Source organism: Hylobates moloch, unplaced genomic scaffold (assembly GCF_009828535.3).
Source record: "Hylobates moloch isolate HMO894 unplaced genomic scaffold, HMol_V3 SCAFFOLD_19, whole genome shotgun sequence".
NCBI classification, from domain to species: domain Eukaryota; kingdom Metazoa; phylum Chordata; class Mammalia; order Primates; family Hylobatidae; genus Hylobates; species Hylobates moloch.
The window spans coordinates 49,554,872-49,578,207 of record NW_026652294.1 but is presented as its reverse complement, the minus strand read 5'-3'; the positions used below and the strand labels follow the sequence as shown (position 1 = coordinate 49,578,207).

General features: G+C 40.9%; 2 protein-coding genes across 9 annotated transcripts in view; both read left to right on the top strand.

Annotated features, from left to right (window-relative positions):
• TLK2 (tousled like kinase 2) overlaps window positions 1–23,336 on the top strand; it is a 137,993-nt gene that overhangs the window by 101,090 nt on the left and 13,567 nt on the right. For all 8 annotated transcript variants that reach the window (XR_009211212.1, XM_032139089.2, XM_032139091.2 and 5 more), the window contains 4 exons: window positions 882–963; window positions 7,363–7,454; window positions 17,907–17,996; window positions 21,983–22,152. Coding sequence is in view for 7 of the 8 variants with exons in the window: in XM_032139089.2 (XP_031994980.1) it covers window positions 882–963; window positions 7,363–7,454; window positions 17,907–17,996; window positions 21,983–22,152 (434 nt within the window). In the remaining variant the exon portion in view is untranslated. The remainder of the gene's footprint in view (window positions 1–881; window positions 964–7,362; window positions 7,455–17,906; window positions 17,997–21,982; window positions 22,153–23,336) is intronic.
• LOC116458946 (small ribosomal subunit protein eS26) lies at window positions 1,078–1,540 on the top strand. Its single transcript, XM_032139094.2, has one exon. The coding sequence runs from the start codon at window positions 1,110–1,112 to the stop codon at window positions 1,455–1,457; it is 348 nt and encodes a 115-aa protein (XP_031994985.1). The 5' UTR covers window positions 1,078–1,109; the 3' UTR covers window positions 1,458–1,540.

Below are 23,336 nucleotides of genomic sequence, written 5' to 3'. Positions count from 1 at the left end.
CTTCCTGAGAGCTCTCTGTGTATCAGGCTTGGTCCTAAGTGCCCTTAGTGCTCTCATTTAATCCGCAGGATAACTCAGTCATCTTTAATACGTCAATCAGAAAACAAGCTTAGAGAAATTAAATTAACTTGCCCAGGGACCCATAAATAATGTGACCAAAGAGTTCAAGTTGGATCTTTTTCATCTAAACCACCATGCAGTAATGTCTCTCCAGATAGGCATCCTACTTTCTTAAAATCCATGTAAAGTAATTTCAGATTTAATAGTGAGATTGTTTAAGATCAAGAACTAGGTAAAAATATTTTTAAATTTGTTTTTGCCAGAACTTGTCATTTCTTTATCATATTATTAAGAAACTACCCAAGGTAGAGTCTAATATGGGGAACACAGTTATATCTGTCTTAAAGAGAGAATAATGAGTGCACATAGAACATGTGACTCACTTTAAAATCAAATCTGTTTTTAAGGAAATAGCAAGTGTCTTGGAATTTTACTGTATGTAGTTTTGAAATGGTGGGAACATGTGGCCCTTGAATAGTTTGGAGGAGCCAAATAGCACAATCTAAAAATCTCCAATCTACCCTCCCTCATTGTATAGCAGGGCAGAAGAAAGGAGGAGGAGCAAGAAAGGTCTAGTGTAGCTACACTGAGACCAGCATCCAAGTCCTGTGGCTCTATAGCTAGTGCTGTTCATTGTGATTATGCTGCCTCTTTGCACTGTGTAACTTTATACTCAGTATTTGCCATGTTGATGTTGATTGTCAAACTACCAACAGCAGCTATAATTACATGTATAATGTGTCAGATATTCTGGGAATTTTGCAAGCGTGGAAGACTGTAGTCCATGATCTCAGGGTGTTACATGTTCCCTGTTTCCGCAGATTTAAAGATCATCCAACGCTAAATGACAGATATTTGTTGTTACATCTTTTGGGTAGAGGAGGTTTCAGTGAAGTTTACAAGGTAAGTATAAGGAACTGGATACAAAGACTGGGGGTTAAATTATCAGCTCTTACCAACTTGGAGAACATTAAGAATACTGATAATTGTAGGTTGATATCCATTGGTTGAAATTCAAAAACTTGCTCTCTCCGGTCCGTGCCTCCAAAATGACAAAGAAAAGAAGGAACAATGGTCGTGCCAAAAAGGGCCGCGGCCACGTGCAGCCTATTCGCTGCACTAACTGTGCCCGATGCGTGCCCAAGGACAAGGCCATTAAGAAATTCGTCATTCGAAACATAGTGGAGGCCGCAGCAGTCAGGGACATTTCTGAAGCGAGCGTCTTCGATGCCTATGTGCTTCCCAAGCTGTATGTGAAGCTACATTACTGTGTGAGTTGTGCAATTCACAGCAAAGTAGTCAGGAATCGATCTCGTGAAGCCCGCAAGGACCGAACACCCCCACCCCGATTTAGACCTGCGGGTGCTGCCCCACGTCCCCCACCAAAGCCCATGTAAGGAGCTGAGTTCTTAAAGACTGAAGACAGACTATTCTCTGGAGAAAAATAAAATGGAAATTGTACTTAAAAAAAAAAAAAAAAAAAGAAATTCAAAAACTTTAAAAACCTGTATCTTTGGGAAAACAGCTTTCAATAAACCTAAGTGACCAAGCAGAATACAGTATTGCCATTTGCAAATTTGAAAAATAAATAATTATAGATTTAAAAAGCAAGAAGGAAATATACTGGGTCGTGGAATTATGATGATTTTTATTCTGGTTCTGTACTTTCTGCCTCATACATATTTGTTAGAAAAAAGTATGTGCTATCTTTCTTTCTTTTACAGAATAGATGTGTCAAACCTATTTCCAATAAGAATAGGTTTTTTCATTGGAAAACCTGCTTTTTGTTTTAGAAGTGTTCTAATATCATTTACTAGCACTGGCGGTCTGAAAGAGTGTCCTGGCTTAGAGTGCTTCAGTTGGGCTAGCGTAGTACAGGCTGCTGAGCTTCCAGGTTGATTTTTACCAAATGAGGGATTCAGTATGTTTTAAATATAGCTACAGATCCATAACATGTGGATTTAATTTTTCTACATGTTTCTGGCACCTGTCTATAAAGTACAGAATTGTTTATTAAGTAGTCTTTGTTGCATAGCTGTCCCTTTCAGAGGTACAGCTTTCACTGTTAGGATTTATGTTATGCCCATATGAATTTATATATGAGAAATCTTTTTAGTAAAATAGTTTTCATTGCAAATAAAAATGGTAAAACTAGTTCTACTGTTTTCTTATTTTAATTTTTTTTAAATTGTGGTTTTATTTATTTATTTTAGAGATAGAGTCTTGCTCTATTGCCCAGGCTGGAGTGAGGTAGCATGATCATAGTTCATTGCAGCCTCAAACTAATGGGCATAAGCAAGCCTCCTGCCTCAACCTCTTGAGTAGCTGGGACTACAGGCCCAGTGCACTAATTTTTAAATTTTTTGTAGAGATGGGGTCTTGCTACATTGCCCAAGCAGGTCTCAACTTATGGGCTCTAGCAGTCCTCCTGCCTTGGCCTCCCAGGGTGCTGAGATTACAGGTGTGAGCCACTGCACCCAGCTGTGATTTTATTAAGTATATGTTTCAGTGGCATTAAGTACTTTCACAGTGTTGTGCAACTGACATCACTACATCACTGTTCATCTCCAGAACTATACTACGATTAGTGCACTACTATACTGGTTTTGATATTCTAGTATCTTTTTTTTTTTTTTTTTTTTTTTTTTTGAGACATTGTCTCACTCTGACACCCAGGCTAGAGTGCAGCAGTGCAGTCTTGGTTCATTGCAACCTCCCACTCCAGAGCTCAAGTGTACTCCCATCTCAGCCTCCCAAAGTTCTGGGATTACAGGCGTGTACCACCATACCTGGCTAATTTTTGTATTTTTTTTATAGTGACAGGGTTTCATCATGTTGCCCAGGCTGGTCTCGAACTCTTGGGCTCAAGTGATCACACCTCGGCCTCCCAAAGTATTGGGGTTACAGGCATGAGCCACTGCACCTGGCTTCTAGTATCTTATTCGTATTTTTTAATCTGTGTTTATGAGTAGGATTGGCCTGTAGTCACCTTTGGTATGCAAGCAGCTTTGTCAAAATTTGATGTCATAATTATCCTAGCTCCTTAGATGGAGTTGTGAAGTCTCTTTTTTTCCATGCTCTGGAACCCTTTTCATCACTTGGGAATTGTTGGCTCTTTGAAAATTTGTTAGAGTTGACTCATAAAAATTTCTTGGGCAGGACAGACTCTGTGGCTCATGTCTATAATCCCAGCACTCTGGGAGCCGAGGCGGGAGGATCACTTGAGCCCAGGAGTTTGAAACCAGCCTGGGCAACATAGCAAGACCATGCCTCTACAAAGAAAGAAAAGAAAAATCGCCTGGGAGATGTTGAGTTAATGGAAAACATTTGGCTGTGTTTTCAGTTTCTTCTACAACTATTGATATGTTCAGATTTTCTCTCCCTTCTTAAGTCAGTTTTGGTAATTTAATTTTTCTAGGAAATCTATTTCATTTAGTTTTTTTTCTTTTTTAATAGAGACAAGGTTTCACTGTGCTGCCTAAGCTGGTCTTAAACTCCTAGCCTGAAGTGATCTTCACCCCTCAGTCTTCCAAAGTGCTGGGATTACAGCCACCATGCTTGGCCTAGATTTTTAAAAAATATTTTCCACATCTTAGTTACTTCTCTGTTCTTGTAAAATTTTTATTTTTGTGTTTCTTGATTGATAGGCTACAGATTAGTCAGTGTTGTTACTAATTTTTTTCCTAAGAATCAACTTTTTTGTTGATCAAATCTGCTATTTGGTTAGTTTTCTATTTCATTAATATCTGCTTTCATTCCTTCTTTCTGCTTTCTTCATTTTTATTTATGTTCATTCTTAAGTCAATGCTTAGTTTATTTTCTTTGTAATTTTTTATTGTAAAAAGATAGATATAAAATTTACCATCTTAACCATTTTTAAGTGTGTAGTTCAGTAAAGTACATTCACACTTTTGTGAAATAGATCTCAAACTTTTCTTCATCTTCCAAAACTGAAACTCTGTAACCATTAACCAACTTCTCTTTCCCCCTCCTCCTTGTCCTTGGAACCATTTTACATTCTGTTACTCTGAATTTGACTATGTTTAGATTTCTTACAGAAGTGGAATCATACTACGTCTTTTTATAATCAGCTTATTTTACTTAGCATAATGTCCTCAAGATTCATCTATGCTATAGCATGTGACAGGATTGCCTTCCTTTTTAAGGTCACTTAATATTTTATTGTATGTACCACATCTTGTTTATCCTCCTCTGTGGATGGACACTTGGGTTGCTTCCATCTCTCGCCTACTGTGTATAGTGTTGTTGTTTTTGTTTTGTTTGTTTGTTTGTTTTTTTGAGACAGAGTCTTGCTCTGTCTCCCAGGCTGGAGTGCAGTGGTGCAATCTCGGCTCACTGCAACCTCCGTCTCCCCAGTTCAAGTGATTCTCCTGCCTCAGCCTCCTCCAGTAGCTGGGATTACAGGTGTGCACCACCACGCCAGCTAATTTTTTTGTATTTTTAGTTAGAGACAGGATTTCACTGTGTCGGCCAGGCTAGTCTCAAACTCCTGACCTCAAATGATCCACCCACCTCTGCCTCCCAAAGTGCTGGGATTATAGGCACGAGCCACCGCACCCAGCCTATAGTGCTGTTTTGAATATGGGTGTCAAATTATCTCTGTGAGACTCTGCTTTCAATTCTTTTGGATATATACCTAGAAGTGTATGTAATTTTAAATCATCAAAATTGGTTCTTGGTGCCTCCCAGTTACTTTTAGTAATTTCATCATCCTATTTTTTCCTAATATATTTCTTCAAACATTTTATTTCTTTTTCTCTTGAGACGGAGTCTCACTCTGTCGTCCAGGCTGTGGTGTAATGGTGTGATCTCAGCTCACTGCTGCAACCTCTGCCTCCCAGGTTCAAGTGATTCTCCTGGCTCAGCCTCCCAAGTAGCTGGGATTACAGGTGCCCGCCCCCACACCTGGATAATTTTTGTATTTTTTTTTTAGTAGAGACGGGGTTTTACTATGTTGGCCAGGCTGGTCTCAAATTCCTGACCTCGTGATCTGCCCGCCTCGGCCTCCCAAAGTGCTGGGATTACAGGTGTGAGCCACCACGCTCAGCCCCACACACTTTATTTCTGAAATCTAAATACTTGTTACAGTGATGTGTGCATTTAATGTAGTTTTTCTTTTGCTGTTCTCCACTCTCCAAAATCCTTTCTTAAGTCGGTGGTAGGTCACAGTGTCTTGGATTTAGAAGTACAGTGTAGTAGTTAGAGAAAATTATGCTTGAAATAGCATTGGTGCTCTTATAAATTGGTTGGTATTTAATTTTTTTTTCTTTTTTTTTTTTTTTGAGACAGAATCTTGCTCTGTCACCCAGGCTGGAGAGTACAGTGGCGCGATCTCGGCTCACTGCAACCTCCACCTCCTGGGTTCACGCCATTCACCTGCCTCAGCCTCCCGAGTAGCTGGGACTACAGGTGCCCGCAACCACGCCCGGCTAATTTTTTGTATATTTTTTAGTAGAGACAGGGTTTCACCGTGTTAGGATGGTCTCGATCTCCCGACCTCATGATCCACCCGCCTTGGCCTCCCAAAGTGCTGGGATTACAGGCGCAACACCGCGCCTGGCCTATTTAATGTTTTTAAAAATTATTTGAAATGGTTTTCTACTGTGAAGCCATAACGGTATTCATGATTGTGGATGGACTGAAGATTCTTTAAGAAAAGAAGTTCAAAAGTTTCCATTTTTGGCCGGGCATGGCCTCTACTGCCTCTAACCCAATACTTTGAGAGGCCAAGGTGGGAAGATTACTTGAGGCCAGGAGTTCAAAAACAGCCTGGCAAACACATTGAGGCCCTGTCTAGATAAAAAAAATAAAAATAAAAAATGTTGCAATTTTTGTGAAATAAGATATTACGTCTGAAGTGAGTGGTTTTTATACTTTAAACGCACTGGTTTTAATTTGGTATAAATGATGGAAGTTTCTCTATTTTATAAGCAGCTTTCTCTACATGCAGTGCTTACCTAGAGAAACTTAGGTTTAGATACATCTGTAAAGTAGTGACCACCCTATTTATGGACTGTTTTCTGTACTTGTTGCCTTCATCTATTTGTATATTTGTGGAAATTAGCAGATGAGTGATAACAGTGTTGAAACTGAAATAGTAAGCGTTTAATCTAAACTTTACAAACTAAGAAAAATTATTCTAAAGGAGCTATGCAATAAATTCTTTTGTTTGGAGGGAAATCTTCAATTGAGTTGAAAGATTACTTTATCAAATTATGATTTACACCCAGCTTCCTCAAAAATCCATGTTACCTTTTTTACTGTGCTATAGCAAGCACTACCTAGCTGATGCAGGACTTGCTGGCAGTGGTGGCCATTGGGGAAAGCCGGTTCCTGCCTCTGTACAGTGCTGGAGAAGTGACTTGGTGTGACTAACTTCAGCCATTTTTGGGATTAGAAACTGCTTTTCGGCCAGGCGCAGTGGCTCACGCCTGTAATCCCAGCATTTTGGGAGGCTGAGGCAGGCGGATCACCTGAGGTCAGGAGACCAGCCTGACCAACATGGTGAAAACCCATCTCTACTAAAAATACAAAAATTAGGCGTGATGGTGCGTGCCTGTAATCCCAGCTACTCAAGAAGCTGAGGCAGGAGAATCACTTGAACCCAAGAGACAGAGGTTGCAGTGAGCCGAGATCGCACCGTTGCACTCCAGCCTAGGCGACAGAGCGAGACTCCGTCTCAAAAACAACAGCAACAACAAAACCACTTTTCATTTGCCCAGCATATAGAGATGGGACTAAAGGCAGGGCTGTTTTTTGTTCTTGTTTCTCTTTTTATTTTAATAAACAATATGCCAAATTACAGGGTTATTTTGTAAACAATCATACCAAAGAAGTATATTGTGAGGGGTTATTTTCTCCAGGAGGCAGGCAGTGTGTGTCCCTGGAATTTCAAAAGTGGCAGGATGTTTGAAGCTTGTAAAGTCCTAGTGTCAACTGAAGGACAAGAGACAACCTAAGGGAGACGGGTCCCAGACGGGAATAGATGGTGTCGAGAAAGAGAATGGTTGGGAAATGATTCTGAAGGCAGGGGCTATCTTTCTGTTTGTGGTGTTGGCCTGGTTTTATGTTCTAAACCCCTTGGTGCCAGTGTGTCTGGAGACTTCTAAATTATCTAATCACAAGTTTTGAGAAGATGGTTGCAACACTGATATAAGTATGTGATGTATGTAATAATGTATTTTGGACTTTGATTATGTTATGTGTTAAATTAAAGCTTCACATCAGTTACCTGTAATTTTTCTTAACATTTACCCAGTATATAATTTATTCTCTTTATAGGCATTTGATTTAACAGAGCAAAGATATGTAGCTGTGAAAATTCACCAGTTAAATAAAAACTGGAGAGATGAGAAAAAGGAGAATTACCACAAGTAAGTGATACTTCAGTGTCTGACTTTTTAAAATTAAATAATACCTGTAGTTTGAGCATTATGCTACAAGCTTTACATGCATTGTTGTTGGTTTTGTTTTATGTAATCTTCATAACTGCCCTAAGAGAATAAATACATTCTCAGTGTTACGACGAGGAAACTGATGTTTACAGAATTGGAGTAACAGGAAGTGGCTGAGCTGGTATTTAAATCCAGACTTTCCTTAATCCAAAGCCCTAGGTACTCTTAATCTTCCCTTCCTTTGTGGCTAAAATAGCTGTAGTAAATAAAGTCTTAGAAATCATTGTTGCTGGCCGGGCACGGTGGCTCACGTCTGTAATCCCAGCACTTTGGGAGGCTGAGGCAGGCAGATCACGAAGTCAGGAGATTGAGACCATCCTGGCTAACACGGTGAAACCCCGTCTCTACTAAAAATACAAAAAATTAGTCGGGCGTGGTGGCGGGCACCTGATAGTCCCAGCTACTCGGGAGGCTGCGGTAGGAGAATGGCGTGAACCCGGGAGACAGAGCTTGCAGTGAGCCAAGATCACGTCACTGCACTCCAGCCTGGGTGACGGTACGAGTGCGAGACTCCATCTCAAAAAAAAAAAAAAAAAAGAAATCATTGTTGCTTGTCCATAGAAACTAGACCCTAGGGAGCTGCTGGTGGGCTGTTTCTGCTACTTCAGTCATTTCCTTCTGGAAGAGACTGGGGGCACCTGGTGTGTCTTGGTGGCACCTGTTTGATTTGTTCAGCCTCTCTGTGCTATGTACTCCTCCCTGTCACAGTTTGCCCATCTCAAAGTTCTTGGTCTTCAGGGTCCCACTTTCTGTGCTTGCTTCTCTATAGAATAGTACTAGTGGCAGCCTTCATCTGTACTTGGGGTGTGGGGTAGAGAGGGCGGGCTTCTTTAAAATGAATTATTATTATCTGTACAGCTGTGAATTGCTTTGTTCCACTAATGTCAGGTTTTGCCTATATGCCCCCAAGCTTCTGAACATTGGAGTTCATGGCTCATTTGCTTTAGAGGCTATGCAGACTTAATTTGCTGTTAGGTTCCCCACTGGGCTTAGTTTTGTTTCCTTGTTGTTGGTACAAGTATTGAATCAGACAAGTCCTGCCCTTGAAAGGAGGGGACAGGCTTTTTTGACAAAACAAACACCTCCTTTCTATAAAGGCAGTCTTGTTTTGTTGTTGTTGTTGTTGTTTTATAAATAATAATTTGGAAGGGGAAAAACAGTGGTCTTTGAAGTAGCCCTTTAGTTGGCTTCTAGCCTGGTCCAAGGCAACCCTTGCTCTATACCTCTCGTTCATCAGGGACCCAGAAGTTCTTCCTGTTCCAAACAGATGGGCAGTGGTGCTCAACACTGGAGAAGGGAAGGTTCCTGCTACATTAAGAGCAACAGGGCTTAGCAGAGGGAGAAGGGATGACCTGTGGCACCCTGTGTGTGTTTCTTAGGTGACAGGCAGCTGCAGTCCAGATGCTCCTGAGAAGCAGTTACATTATTATAAGAACATTCTAGTCACTTGACATGTAGGGATGAGTGGCACACAGTAGTGAGTGCCAGGAGCACTTCAGAGAAGGAAAGCACATGTTGTTCTAACCAGTTATAAATGAGCAATGCCCCTACTGTATTGAGACCCTAAGAATGCCTAAGGGTGTTGGACCAGTACATGCTTCTCTTTAAAAATGCCCTGTAGGGACCAACCTTGGTTAATCTTGAGAACATAGTTCCTGTGCTGAGATGTATATGTATTTTGCTTAGTCTCAGTATCCAGATTTCTGGCTGACCTTGCAGAGAGCTCTAGTGTTGGATACCACAGCAACTGCAGGTGGGCGTTCTGCTCATCTAGCCTTTTGAAACAATGAGGAGTGGAAGCCAGGCCTTGTCCATCCTTCAAACAGTTGGCAAGCACTCTGAGGCCTGGTGGGTATGGATTGGGTGTTTTCTCACATATGTCTCTACCAGACAGAATCAGAGAGCATGTGAAGGGGATGGTCCTATTTGTCTAAGTTCTTTCCATTCAAGTTCCAGGCTGGCGTTGGTGCCTTTCTACTCTGTTTCCTCATCAGAGGGGGGATCATGGTGCCTGAGCTCATCTGAGGAGGGGGCATTTCCCATTTGGCAGACACCTTGGGGAGAGGGTGTGTGAGTTCTTGTGACCTCCATTCTTGCTTGGGCAGCTGGGGGGAGTTCCTTTTTTTTGTTTTGTTTTGTATTCCAATCAGGAAGCATCACTGAGGAGACAATTCTTAAGTACCTCCACCTTTCTTTTGAAAGAATTGGCTTTCTAAGTGATATGAAATCATACTCATGCATTTCAGGCTATAGAAAATGGTGAATTGACAAAATGTCATTAACTGCTTTGAACTAAAAGGAGACTTCCATCAAGCACATAACGGACATTGATGAGTGCTTTAAAAATCCAGTATTAAACTAAAAAGTAGTACACTTCAGTGTTGTGACATTATAAAATATGAAAATGCTATAACCCTGCTAGTAAGGTATGTTAATTGCTTTTCCATTCATGGGGATGACTTCCCAGTCCCATCTGGAATCAAGACATTTATTCTGGTAAAAAAGAAGGCAGATTTCAAAAGAAAATAAAAGGTGTTTGTTTTGTTGTATTTTGAATTTTGTTCTGTCACTGCATTCCTCTCCTCCTCCTACCATAAGCAAACAAAAAGTAAACTGATTGTATTTTACTTTTATATTATAAAAACACAAATTTTATTAAAAAATTTATTTTAAAAATTCAGTATTACGACTGCTTTAACTCCCTCAAATAACATTAAAAATTCTACAGTAGGAAAAATTTCACATAAAATTATTTGCAGAAGTAATTTGTATTGGAGTTAGTATACTTTTGTATGATACTCTATTCTAATTTTTTAAAGATAAAAGTAAGCATTTTGAAAAATCTAAATATATATTAACTTAAAAGAGAGTAAAAGACATTTTGGTGGAGGAGTTTCTTCCAGTTTCTCATTAAAGTCTCTGTATTTGTAGTGCATGGATCTCTTGGATTATAAGTTGAAAGTTGAACATGGCTCGGTCATTGCCTTGCTGATGAAGTAAGAGATGCGGTTTTAGAGCTGGGCATAGGTTCAGCGACACTCCGCAAATTCCCTTAATTGGCGAGGACTTTGAATGACATTTTGATTCTTAAATTTTTGCTGCCTTTTGTTTCCTCTGTTTTCTGTACCTCAACAAGAGAAATTGATTTCTGCTGTAAAATGCATAAAATCAAGAAGTTAAAACAAAAGGGTCGAGCACTATACATTTATAGCATGCTAGAATGAAAAATAACTTAGAACAGTGATCTGGTTTAGTCCCTAGATTTTTAAACTTTTTTTGTTTTTTGTTTGTTTTTTGTTTTTTTGAGACAGAGTCTCACTGTGTCGCCCAGACTGGAGTGCAGTGGCGTGATCTCCACTCACTGCAAGCTCCGCCTCCTGGGTTCACGCCATTCTCCTGCCTCAGCCTCCTGAGTAGCTGGGACTACATGCACCTGCCACCAAGCCTGGCTAACCTTTTTGTATTTTTAGTAGAGACAGGGTTTCACCGTGTTAGCCAGGATGGTCTTGATCTCCTGACCTCGTGATCCACCCGCCTCAGCCTCCCAAAGTGCTGGGATTACAGGCATGAGCCACCGTGCCCGGCCTTTAACCGTTTTGTTTGTTTGTTTGTTTGTTTTTTTAAATGCCAGGAGAAGGCATTATTATCATAGGGGGTAAAGCTTCATGCATGTTATTGTCCCTGAAGAGCTTCCAGTGGGACAAGATGGAGATGGAAGAAAGCGATATTGATGGTCCTGACCCTGTGCAAGCCTAGGCTAATGAGTGTGTGCCTTAGTTCTTAACAAAAAATGTTTAAAAATAAAAAAGAAATTTTAATAGAAAAAAGCTTATAGAATAAGGATACAAGGAAAGAAAATATTTTCATACAACCGTACAACATGATTTTTTTAAGCTAAGTGTTATTATGAGAGTCAAAAAGTTTAAAAAAAAAAAAACAAAACAAAACAAAACAGCAGCACCGGCTGGGCACGGTGGCTCACGCCTGTAATCCCAGCACTTTGGGAGGCGGAGGTGGGTGGATTGCCTGAGGTCAGGAGTTCAAGACCAGCCTGACCAACATGGTGAAACCCCGTCTCTACTAAAAATACAAAAAAAGTTAGCTAGGCATGGTGGCAGGCACCTGTAATCCCAGCTACTCAGGAAGCCGAGGAAGGAGAATTGCTTGAACCTAGGAGGCAGAGGTTGTGGTGAGCCAAGGTCACGCCACTGTATGTACTTCGGCCTGGGCGACAGAGTGAGACTCCATCTCAAAAACAAAAACAGCAGCACCCTTATTTTATCAAATGCAATATTACAAGGAATCTTAATGTATTTAAAAATGCAAGTGTGCTGGCAGAAAGGGGACTGATGATTCTGTGACTCCGCAGTTGCGGAAGCTCCATGTAGGAGATTATTTGGACATAGTGATTACCCCTCTTAATCAGGTGCCACCTCCTTCAGGGCACATAAGATCATATTAAATTCTTTTTGAGATAGGGTCTCACTGTGTTGCCCAGGCTGGTCTTTAACTCCTGGGCTCAAGCAATCTTCCCACTTCTGCCCGCCAAAGTGCTGGGATTACAGGCATGAGCGACCACACCCAACAAGATCGTATTATATTCTCTTTACTATTTCTTGAATGTATTTTTCAGTCAGTTTTGTAAAATAAAAATGTATATACTTTTTCCTCTCCTGCTTATTGCCATTAAGCCTTTAAATTCTAAACAAATTGTAATGCATCCTGTTTAGGAGCTAGATTTGGTGATGTGCTATTGTATGATTACTAATAGAAAATCTGGGCAGGGTGTAGTGGTCCACACCTGTGATCCCAGCACTTTGGGAGGCCAAGGCGGGCGGATCACGAGGTCAGGAGTTTGAGACCAGCCTGGCCAATATGGTGAAACCCAGTCTCTACTAAAAATACAAAATTAGCTGGGCATGGTGGCACGCGCCTGTAATCCCACCTACTTGGGAGGCTGAGGCAGAAGAATCACTTGAACCCAGAAGGCAGAGGTTGCAGTGAGCCAAGATGGCACCGCTGCACCCCAGCCTGGGCGACAGAGCAAGACTGTCTTAAAAAAAGAAAAGAAAAAGAATCTGTATGTTTCTAGCCCTTCTGTAAAATATGAAGAAAAGTGCTCTTAGTACTCTGTGTAAAACTGTACTGTTAAATATATGTGATTAAAAAAAAAAGGAAAAAAAAAACAAGTGTGGAGCTACTTTGGAATTGAGGATTGGGGAGGCCAAAGCTACATTTGCTGAGTGTCTGCAGCAAGCTCACTTCAAAACACCCAGTCCAGTGATGCCGAAACTGAAGCTCAGAGAGGTGGAGCCACAGAGCCACAGCAAGGAGCCAGGCCTCTGTGTTCCCAGGGTAATGTGTGTTCTAACACCACTCTGCCTCAGCGCTGGCAAGTCGTTTTTTGGAAAAACGTAAAGATGATGAAATGAAGCATCAGGGGAGGCAAAATGGCCAAAAGTGGCAGCTTGAAAACTAAGCCCAAATAGTTTCCATTGGGGAAAAATATATGTAATTACTTTTAGATTCCTATTTCTCCCCTTCCCCACTTCCCCTAATTTTTTCCTCAGCTTTGTATTTTTGGTATACTGGAGTTTACCAGTTTCTGAAAACATCACTGTTGTTTAGTTTTATTTTACCGTACTATGGAAAGTGTCTCTTTTCCAACTAGCCTTATAATAAAATGTCCTAAGCCAAATAGTGCTGAATTACTGAAAATATCAGTTACTGTCTTTGTAAATAAGAACTACATTCTTTCTTTTTTTTTTTTTTCTGAGACGGAATTTCGCTCTTGTTGCCCAGGCTGGAGTGCAATGGCGCAATCTCAGCTCACCACAACCTCCGCCTCTTGGGTTCAAGCGATTCTCCTGCCTCAGCCTCCTGAGTAGCTGGGATTACAGGCATGCGCCACCATCCCGGCTAATTTTATATATTTTTTTTTTAGTAGAGACAGGGTTTCTCCATGTTGGTCAGGCTGGTCTTGAACTCCCGACCTCAGGTGATCTGCCCACCTTGGCCTCCCAAAGTGCTGGGATTACAGGCATGAGCCACTGTGCCCGGCCAGAACTACATTCTTAAAATAGTATTGGTAATTATATTGTGTAAGCATATTCTGTTGTTCTTCTAAAATTCAGAATATGAATATGTCAGAGTATACAGTACACTTTTGTTCCTTATGAAATGATTTTAAACTAGAAAAGTACCTTAAAAATGCTAATCATATTAGTCATGTTGCTTAACAGTGAGGCTACGTTTTGAGAAATGTATTGTTAGGTGATTTTGTTGTTGTGCAAACATCACAGAGTATACTTAATGTAAGCTTAGATGGTATAGCCTACTACATACCTAGGCTGTATGGTATAGCCTATTGTTCCTAGGCTACATACCTGTATAGCATGTTAATGTACTGAATACTGTAGGCCAGTGGTTTCCAACCTTTTTGGCACCAGCGACCAGTTTTGTGGAAGACAGTTTTTCCATGGACCAGGGACAGGGGGAGATGGTTTCAGGATGATTCAAGCGCATTACATTTATTGTGTACTTTATTTCTATTAGTATTACATTGTAGTATATACTGAATTAATTACACAGCTTACCATAATGTAGAATCAGTGGGAGCCCTGAGCTTGCTTTCCTGCAGTTAAACGGTCCCATCTGGTGGTCATGGGAGACAGTGACAGATCATCAGGCATTAGGTTCTCATAAGGAGCACACAACTTAGATCCCTGGCGTGCACAGTTCACAGTAGGGTTTGCACTCCTATGAGAATCTATGCCACTGCTGATCTGACAGGATGTGGAGCTCAGGCAGTCATGCGAGCTATGGGGAGCAGCTGTAAACACAGATGAAGCTTCGCTCACTCACCCACTGCTCACCTCCTGCTGTCTGGCCCAGTTCCTAACAAGGCACGGACCTGTACTGGGTTGGGGACCCCTGCTATAGGCAATTGTGTTACTAATTGTGTATCTAAGCATATCTAAGCATAGAAAAGTTACAGTAAATATACAGTATAAAAATGATACAACTGTACCATTAATAGAATTTGCAAAACTGGAAGTTGCTCTGGGTGAGTCAGAGTCTAGGATACTGTTGTACACTACTGTAGACTTTATAAACATTGTACACAGAGGCTACACTACATTTATTAAAAAATTTTTCTTCAAGTATAAATTAACCTTCACTTACTATAACCTTTTTGCTGTAGAAACTGCCTTTTTTTAAACTTTTTGACTCTCATAACACTTAGCTTAAAAAAATCACATTGTACGGTTGTATGAAAATATTTTCTTTCCTTGTATCCTTATTCTATAAGCTTTTTTCTATTAAAATTTTTAAAAATTTTAAAACATTTTTTGTTAAGAACTAAGGCACACACTCATTAGCCTAGGCTTGCACAGGGTCAGGACCATCAATATCGCTTTCTTCCATCTCCATCTTGTCCCACTGGAAGCTCTTCAGGGACAATAACATGCATGAAGCTTTATCCCCTATGATAACAATGCCTTCTCCTGGGATACCCCCTGAAGGACCCACCTGAGGCCATTTTATAGTTAATTTTTTTAATAAGTAGAAGTGGTATACTCTAAAATTTTTTTTTATTTTTTTGAGATGGATTCTTGCTCTGTCGCCCAGGCTGGAGTGCAGTGGTGTTAGCTCACTTCAACCTCTGCCTCCTGGGTTCAAGCTTCTCTCCTGCCCCAGCCTCCCAAGTAGCTGGGATTACAGGTGCACACCACCGCTCCCTGCTGCTTTTTGTAAATTTAGTAGAGATGCAGTTTCTCCATAGTGGCCAGGCTGGCCTCAAACTCCTGACCTCAAGTGATCCACCTGCCTCGGCCTCCCAAAGTGCTGGGATTACAGCCGTTAGCCACCGCCCCTGGTCTCTAAAATTTAAATAATTAAAAAGTACAGTGCAGGCCAGGTGCCGTGGCTCATGCCTGTAATCCCAGCACTTTGGGAGGCCAAGGCGGGCAGATCACTTGAAGTCAGGAGTTCAAGATCAACCTGGCCAACATGGTGAAACCCCCTCTCTACTAAAAATACAAAAATTAGCTGGGCGTGCTGGTATGTGCCTGTAATCCTAGCTAGTTGGGAGGCTGAGGCAGGAGAATGGCTTGAACCTGGAAGGCAAAGGCCACAGTGAGCTGTGATCGTGCCACTGCACTCCAGCCTTGGCAACAGAGCAAGACTCCATCTCAAAAACAAACAAAAAAAGTGCAGTACAGTAAGCCCTCACTTAATAGCAGTGATAGGTTCTTGGAAACTGCAACTTTAAGGGAAACAAGGTGTAACAAAACCAATTTTACCATAGGCTAATTGACATAAACAAGAGTTAAGTTCCTGTGGCATATTCCTGGTCACAAAAACATTACCCAGCTTCTAAATAAAGACTAAAACACTTCTAATACTAAACGTTGAAATATATATGAGCTTTATATACATTTAAGAAAGATTAATAGAAACAAGGTAACATTTACCCACTCATTCCCCACTCAGGGTTGAGGGTGGCCAGAGCCTATATCAGCAGCTCAGGGGCAAGGTGGGAGCCACCCTAGACAGGATGCTGTCCCATTGCAGGGCGGGTGCATACACACACACACACACACACACACACACACACACACACACAGACTGGGACCATGTGGGTATGCCAGTGAACCCAACACATGTGCCTTTGGGATGTGGGAGGAAAGCAGAATAACCTGAGAAAACCCACGCAGATAGGGGAAGGACACACAGACTCCACATGGACAGTGGTGCCGACCAGGAATTGATTTTTTTTTTTTTTTTTGAGACGGAATCTAACTTTATCACCCAGGCTAGAGTGCCATGGCGCAGTCTCGCCTCACTGCAACCTCTGCTTCCCAGGTTCAAGTGATTCTCCTTCTTCAGCCTCTTGAGTAGTGGGGATTACAGGTGGCCACCATCACGGCCCGCTAGTTTTTTTATTTTTAGTAGAGATGGGGGTTTCACCATGTTGGGTCAGGCTGGTCTCGAACTCCTGACCTCAGGTGATCCACCCGCCTTGGCCTCCCAAAGTCCTGGGATTACAGGCGTGAGCCACCATGCCTAGCCTTTTTTTTTTTTTTTTAATCAGCATTATAACAAAATGTTATTTAAGGGCCTGCTGTATAGTAAATACATAAACCAATAATGTATTCATTTATTATCATTATCAAGTGTTATATACTGTAGATAATTGTATGTGCTAGAATTTAATATGGCTGGCAGCACAGTAGATTTGTTTACACCAGCATCACCACAAGCACGAGTAATGCATTGTGTGGTGACATCATGACTGCTGGGTCACCAGGTGATAGGAATTTTTCAGCTCTGTTGTACTTTTTTTTTTTTTTTTCCTTCTTCAGTTCATGGGAAGCTCTGTTATACTCTTATGGGACCCCTGTCGTATATGTGGCTTAGCATTATTGACCGAAGGGTTGTTATGCAGTGGATGACTGTATCAAATTTGCCATTCTAAGAAAACTGGGGTTCCATAATTTCACACTTCATAGTTGATTAGAATAAAGTAAAGCTAATAGCAGTTAAATTATTTTTGTAAGAAGGATTTAAAAACAAAAAATACGAAGTACTGCTAATTGATTTATGTAACAGATAATCTTTTAACCTAAGGGGTTTACATGCTAAAAATGACCCCTTTGATGTTACCCCAGCATATATACATTTACAAATATGATGTATCAGCTTTAGAGGAGGGGGGAAAATAACCATCCTTGTTATTTTAAAATCTATGATACTTGAGTATAAGTGGAAAAGAGGTGTGATTATCGTAGAATGAACTTGAAAGGGATGAAAAGGGTTGACATCCATTCACTTAACAAATATTTGAGCACCTATTATTTTATTTTGTTTTATTTTTGGAGATGGAGTCTCGCTCTGTCGCCAGGCTGGAGTGCAGTAGCGCGACCTCAGCTCACTGCAACCTCCAACTCCTGGGTTCAAGTGACTCTCCTGCTTCAGCCTCCCAAGTAGCTGGGACCACAGGCACGCACCACTACGCCCAGCTAAGTTTTGTATTTTTAGTAGAGACGGGGTTTCACCATATTGGCCAGGATGGTCTCCATCTCTAGACCTCGTGATCTACCTGCCTCGGCCTCCCAAAGTGCTGGGATTATAGGCGTGAGCCACTGCGCCCAGCCAGAGCACCTAATATTTTCTCAATGGCTTGGTAGGTTCCAGTGGAGAAAATAGGATGAGCAAAGAGAAAAGTCAGATGAGGGACCAGATGGACCTGAATGGAATTAACATGTGGAGACAATAGAGAAATGATTGAATATTTAGGAAGATCTTTGAAGAGTTCTAAAAGGCAGGCCAACATACCTTCTTGTTAATTTTCCGTTTTGTTTACAGGCATGCATGTAGGGAATACCGGATTCATAAAGAACTGGATCATCCCAGAATAGTTAAGCTGTATGATTACTTTTCACTGGATACTGACTCGTAAGTGCTGTGCCGTTTTATCTTAACAGTTATATTATTTTCTTGCAATGTCGATTGTTCATGGAATAGAGCTGAACTCTGGGTCCAGGACATACCCTCTGAGGGAACCAAATATATTAATTTGTGGACAAATGATCAAACATAAATTCAGATTTGGATCAGCAAGAAACCTCTAGGCCAAAGGACATGTGCACTTGCGTGCCAGTAAATGTTTAACAGCCAGCTTGGTATGAAGAGAGACAGGGCTAATTTATAGTGTTTGCCAGTTTCCATGGTGTAGATATTCCTCCTGTGTCCAATTTTGATGTACCACCTGTTTTTGTTTTTTTTAAACATCTTAATTATAATTCACATACTGTATGATTCACACATGTAAAATATACAGTTTAGTGGTTTGTAGCATATTCATAGATACATGCAACCACCAGAGCCAATTTTAGAATTTTTTCACCACCTCAAAAGAAACCCCATCATACGTTTTACTACTATTCATCTATTCCACCATTCCATCCCTCTGCCCTAGCCCTAATCTGTCTGTTTTATCTCTATAGATTTCCTATTCTGGACCCTCATATGCATGGAATCATATAGTATGTGGACTTTTATTACTGGCTTCTTCCACTTAGCATGGTGTTGTCAAGTTTCATCCTTGTAGCATGTGTCAGTACTTCATTCCTTTTTATGGCAAAATAATATTCCATCGTGTGGATATACCACATTTTGCTTATAATGGTTTGATAATTCAAAATTTGAAAATTTAAGTCAGCTCTTGGAAACTGGCATGAGTTGGTGCCAGCATGCCACTGACGTGCACTAGTGAGTGTAGACTGTTCAAGAGAGTTTCTGCTCACCCCAGAGACTCTTATGAACATTGACAGACCTTTTTAAAAAGTACTGGCCATGTGATTTTATCCTAGACTGAGATAAGAAGTGTGGCACTAATGAAGACAAGGCTCAGTGCTACATGTTGAAATACAGGCTCATAGGCTTATAGGATGTTAGAATAGGAAGGGATCTCAGAGTCCAGCCTTTTCATTTTATAGATGGATTTTGAGGACCAGAGAAGTTAAATAACTTGTCTGAGATAGTTAATAATTGTGGGCATTGCTATATTTTGTTACTTGGTATAGGTAAGCTCCTGTGCCTCTGGGTTTATCCAGCAGTTTAGCTGGTTATATCTCAGCATTTGGAAATGTTTCTCTGTAGAAGTCTGAATTGAATCAGAATATACCCTAGATCTAGACTTCAGGTTCCCTCAGCCTCCCAGGATAACTCTAGGAGTTTTGGTCTGTTCTAGCCAACAGTCTCAGAGATGGCTGTGCAGACAGCTGCCTCACATTTAGAAATAACCCCAAAGAGGACTATAATTCCCTTTGGAAACATGACCTGGGCCATTCTCTCAGGGATTTCTTCTTCTCATTTGGGTAGCCCTGGCACTGAGCTTAGCCATGTGTGTTTCACGGGCAGGATTGGGAAACAAGGGGCAGGGCATGGCATTACTGTTTTGCTTTGAGTAAATTGCTTGACTACTAGGTAGACCACCCCTCTTGAACTATTGAGTTCAAGAACTATTTCAAAGATAAATATTAGGCTCAAATTATCTGCTGTTTTGAATTGTATACACACTTTTAACTAATGTGAGAAATTGAGTTGGTTCTATACTATTCTTGAGTTGATTACTTTGTTCTTCCTATTGTATGTATGATGAATTTTCACCAAAAATAAGTCAGACCATGATTTTTAGAACATCTTCTCAGAATTGTTTGGGTATTAAAAGTGAGGCTTTATTTTCTTTTCTTTCTTTTTTTTTTTTGGTTGTTTTCCTTTTTTTTTTTTTTTTTTTTGAGATGGAGTCTCACTCTGTTGCCCAGGCTGGAGTGCAGTGGTGCGATCTTGGCTCACTGCAACCTCCACCTCCCAGGTTCAAGCGATTCTCCTATCTCAGCCTCCCACGTAGCTAGGATTACAGATGCACACCACCATGCCTGGCTAATTTTTGTATTTTTAGTAGAGACAGCGTTTCACCGTGCTGGGCAGGCTGGTCTTGAACTCCCGACTTTGTGATCCGCCCGCCTGGGCCTCCCAAAGTCCTGGGATTACAGGCTTGAACCACTGCGCCCGGCTGAAAGTGAGGCTTTATTTTCAACTTGCATTTGGGTCAAAGAATCATTCCATTGAGCATGAGTCTATATTTCAGATTTCAGAATCTCAGATCAGAGGAATCTATAAATTTCAGACATTTCTTTTATTAATTTTATTTTATTTGAGATGGAATCTTGCTCTGTTGCCCAGGCAGTAGTGCAGTGGCATGATCTTGGCTCACTGCAACCTCCACCTCATGGGTTCAAGCAATTCTCCTGCCTCAGCCTCCCAAGTAGCTGGGATTACAGGCATGCACCACCATACCTGGCCAATTTTTTGTATTTTTAGTAGAGACAGAGTTTCACTATGTTGGCCAGGCTGGTCTCAAACTCTTGGCCTCAAGTGATCCACCCATCTCTGCCTCCCAAATTGCTGGGATTACAGCAGACATTTGTTTTCAAATAGCGTACTAGCATGCCCTGCTGTGTTTCGTAAGATACATAAGATATTGTTCAGTTTGTGGAGTCCACAGGACCATGTGTGTCCATATTCAATTGCAGTGCTTTATGAAGGCCTCAAATTGCTCAGTGGCCCATAGCGCTAGTCCTGAGCCTGTTTGCTCTCAGTTCTGTTCCTCGCTCTTTCACTGCTCTGTATCTTCGGGGGGGCTTAGCCCTTGTAGGCTGTGTTTATCAGGCGCATGTGTCCATTGGTGTCCTGCTGGTTTCAGCCAATGGGAAGGCAGAAATGGGAGAGGGTCTCCACCTCCTCTCCCTCCCCGCAATTCTAGTTTCTCCTGATGACCCTGGGTTCTGGTTTCACCATCTCCTCCCTTCTGGCCTGCTTGCCTGAGGGTGCTAATGGCTTCCTCCTTGCCTGAGGGTGCTAATGGCTTCCTCCTGTAGATGATCTCTAGGGTGCCTCACTGACCAGTTTGTCTTCTCAGCTCTTCCATCATCTGTGTGATCAGTTCCCTGAATTAAAGTCTCGTTGTTTTAAATGTTCAGGTGGTTTTTTTTTTCCAGGCTAAACCCTGACTGATACACCCACATTGTCACAACTTAGAATACTTCAAAACGTATTCATCCCTCAAGGATATTCAAACAGTTCAGGACACCTTACTTCAGAGTATAATGTCTTGGAAGATAGACACATGACCGGTGATGCCACCAATGGCATATGGTTTTATGTTTGGGTCTGTATGACATATTGACATACAGAAAGAGAACCCACATACATTTGTTAGGACCATAGATACTGTACTTTACAAGCTCTTTTACACCTTGCGTTTAAGAGAAATTGTAGTGCAGTATTGTGCCAAACTGTCAGAAGACGTAGTATGCAGTCAGTTTTTGGGATGTGGGCAAACTCTAGATTTTTCCTCATTGCCAGCACTCAGGGTTATATAAAATGTTTGCAGTGCAAATTGTGTACCTAGCCGAAATTGCACCACTGCACTCTAGCTAGGCAGCAGAGTGAGACGGAGTCTCAAAAAAAAAAAAAAAAAAAAGAGAATTGTGTACTTGATCACATTCTGGTTGTTTAGACATGAATGTGTGGCATGGGTGTGTAAAGGAGCCCCTTCCAAGAAGATACCTAGCTTAAATACATTATAGTTCTTATCAGTATTCTTATAGTCTAGACTCAAGAAGAGATCTGCCATGGGTGAACTTGAGCACAACAGATTCCAACATTGAGGGTGTGGAGACTCTTCAAGAGAATAAGCAGTTTCTTACTAGAAACCCCTCAGCTAATACTGAATAAACAATTGAAGAGTATTTTAAGGAACAAAGAAGAAAGGAGTGAGAAGCTGATGACCTGAAGTTTTCACGTGGGACTGATTTAGGTAGTCTTAATCTGCTTGCTCTTATTCCATGGTTAAATGTTGGTTTATTTGTTTTTAGGTTTTGTACAGTATTAGAATACTGTGAGGGAAATGATCTGGACTTCTACCTGAAACAGCACAAATTAATGTCGGAGAAAGAGGCCCGGTCCATTATCATGCAGATTGTGAATGCTTTAAAGTACTTAAATGAAATAAAACCTCCCATCATACACTATGACCTCAAACCAGGTATGTCTAACTTTTAGGAGACAGTGTTAGTGGGTTTTCTTTGGTCTTATAAGTGACTTTTAATTTGATAAAGTTAGAGAATTTCACAGCAGCCAAGAAAGGCTAACATCTGACTTTTGATTGCCTGGGTAGGTGTGGGAAAAAAGAGTCCTAGCCAAGCAGCACTGGGTTTAGGAGGGTGTGTTGGATTAAATACTCTGGAGAAACAATACCTTTATCTTTGGAGCAGTTCATGATGTCTCGTTAAGAAAGAATGTTCCAGCAAGTTCAGTTTTGTTTTTTTCCCATGACTCATACTACATAACAGTCCCTCTGCTTCAGGTCTCTTTGATAAGAGCCCCCAAATTAATAACTTATTTTTACTTCTATGCATCCCATTTCAATAAATTTCAAGCAGAATTTTTCATCTTTTTGTATGGTTATTATCTAGCTTTGATGGTCATCGGCAAAGAGTACAGGGCAGCTAGAGTCCTTACCTCTGTTTTTTATTGTTATCTTCAGCTGTGTTTTAGAAATCTGCATAGTTCTATAGACAACTCTAACAGCTTAGCTCGGGCATTAGGAAGATGGTCCACATTTACCTTCTGGTGTTGCAAAATTGTAAACTTTGCTTTACTCTTCTGGTAGGTGCATATTGCGTCTCATTGACTATTCTCTAATGTTCTAATACAGTTCAGATGACTAAAACATTAATTATGATGAAGAAATTTTTTAAACGATGACTATTTTGTGAATGAATTTTCCATAACTGAATTCAACACTTTTCTGCAATGGGAGCTGTAGGCGGTGCTGTGGTGCTAGCTTTGATTTCCTTACATGTTTTCTTTGATTCCTCCCCCACACCCCAAGTGCTGTTCTAAACAAGGTAGTTTAGAGATCCTCACTGAAAGTTCAGATGAAAGTTTCCCATCAGTTTTGACCAAGTGAACAAGGATATTTTACTTTGGCCAGTTATTTTTATTTCCAGAGCTCATCATAGTGATGGTTTTGGCACATTAAGCAGGTGATTCTTGGAAAATAGAAGTTTCAGCAGATGCTGAGGACTCTCCCTGAGTATCCAGAGTCCAGATTGCTTGATTCCCAGGATTTGGATGTTTGCTTTTGCAAGAGTTTGAGTTCAGTGGTCCCCTTCTTATCTGCTATTACTTTGGGTTTTTCTCTTAATCAGTAAGTCTCTGCTTATT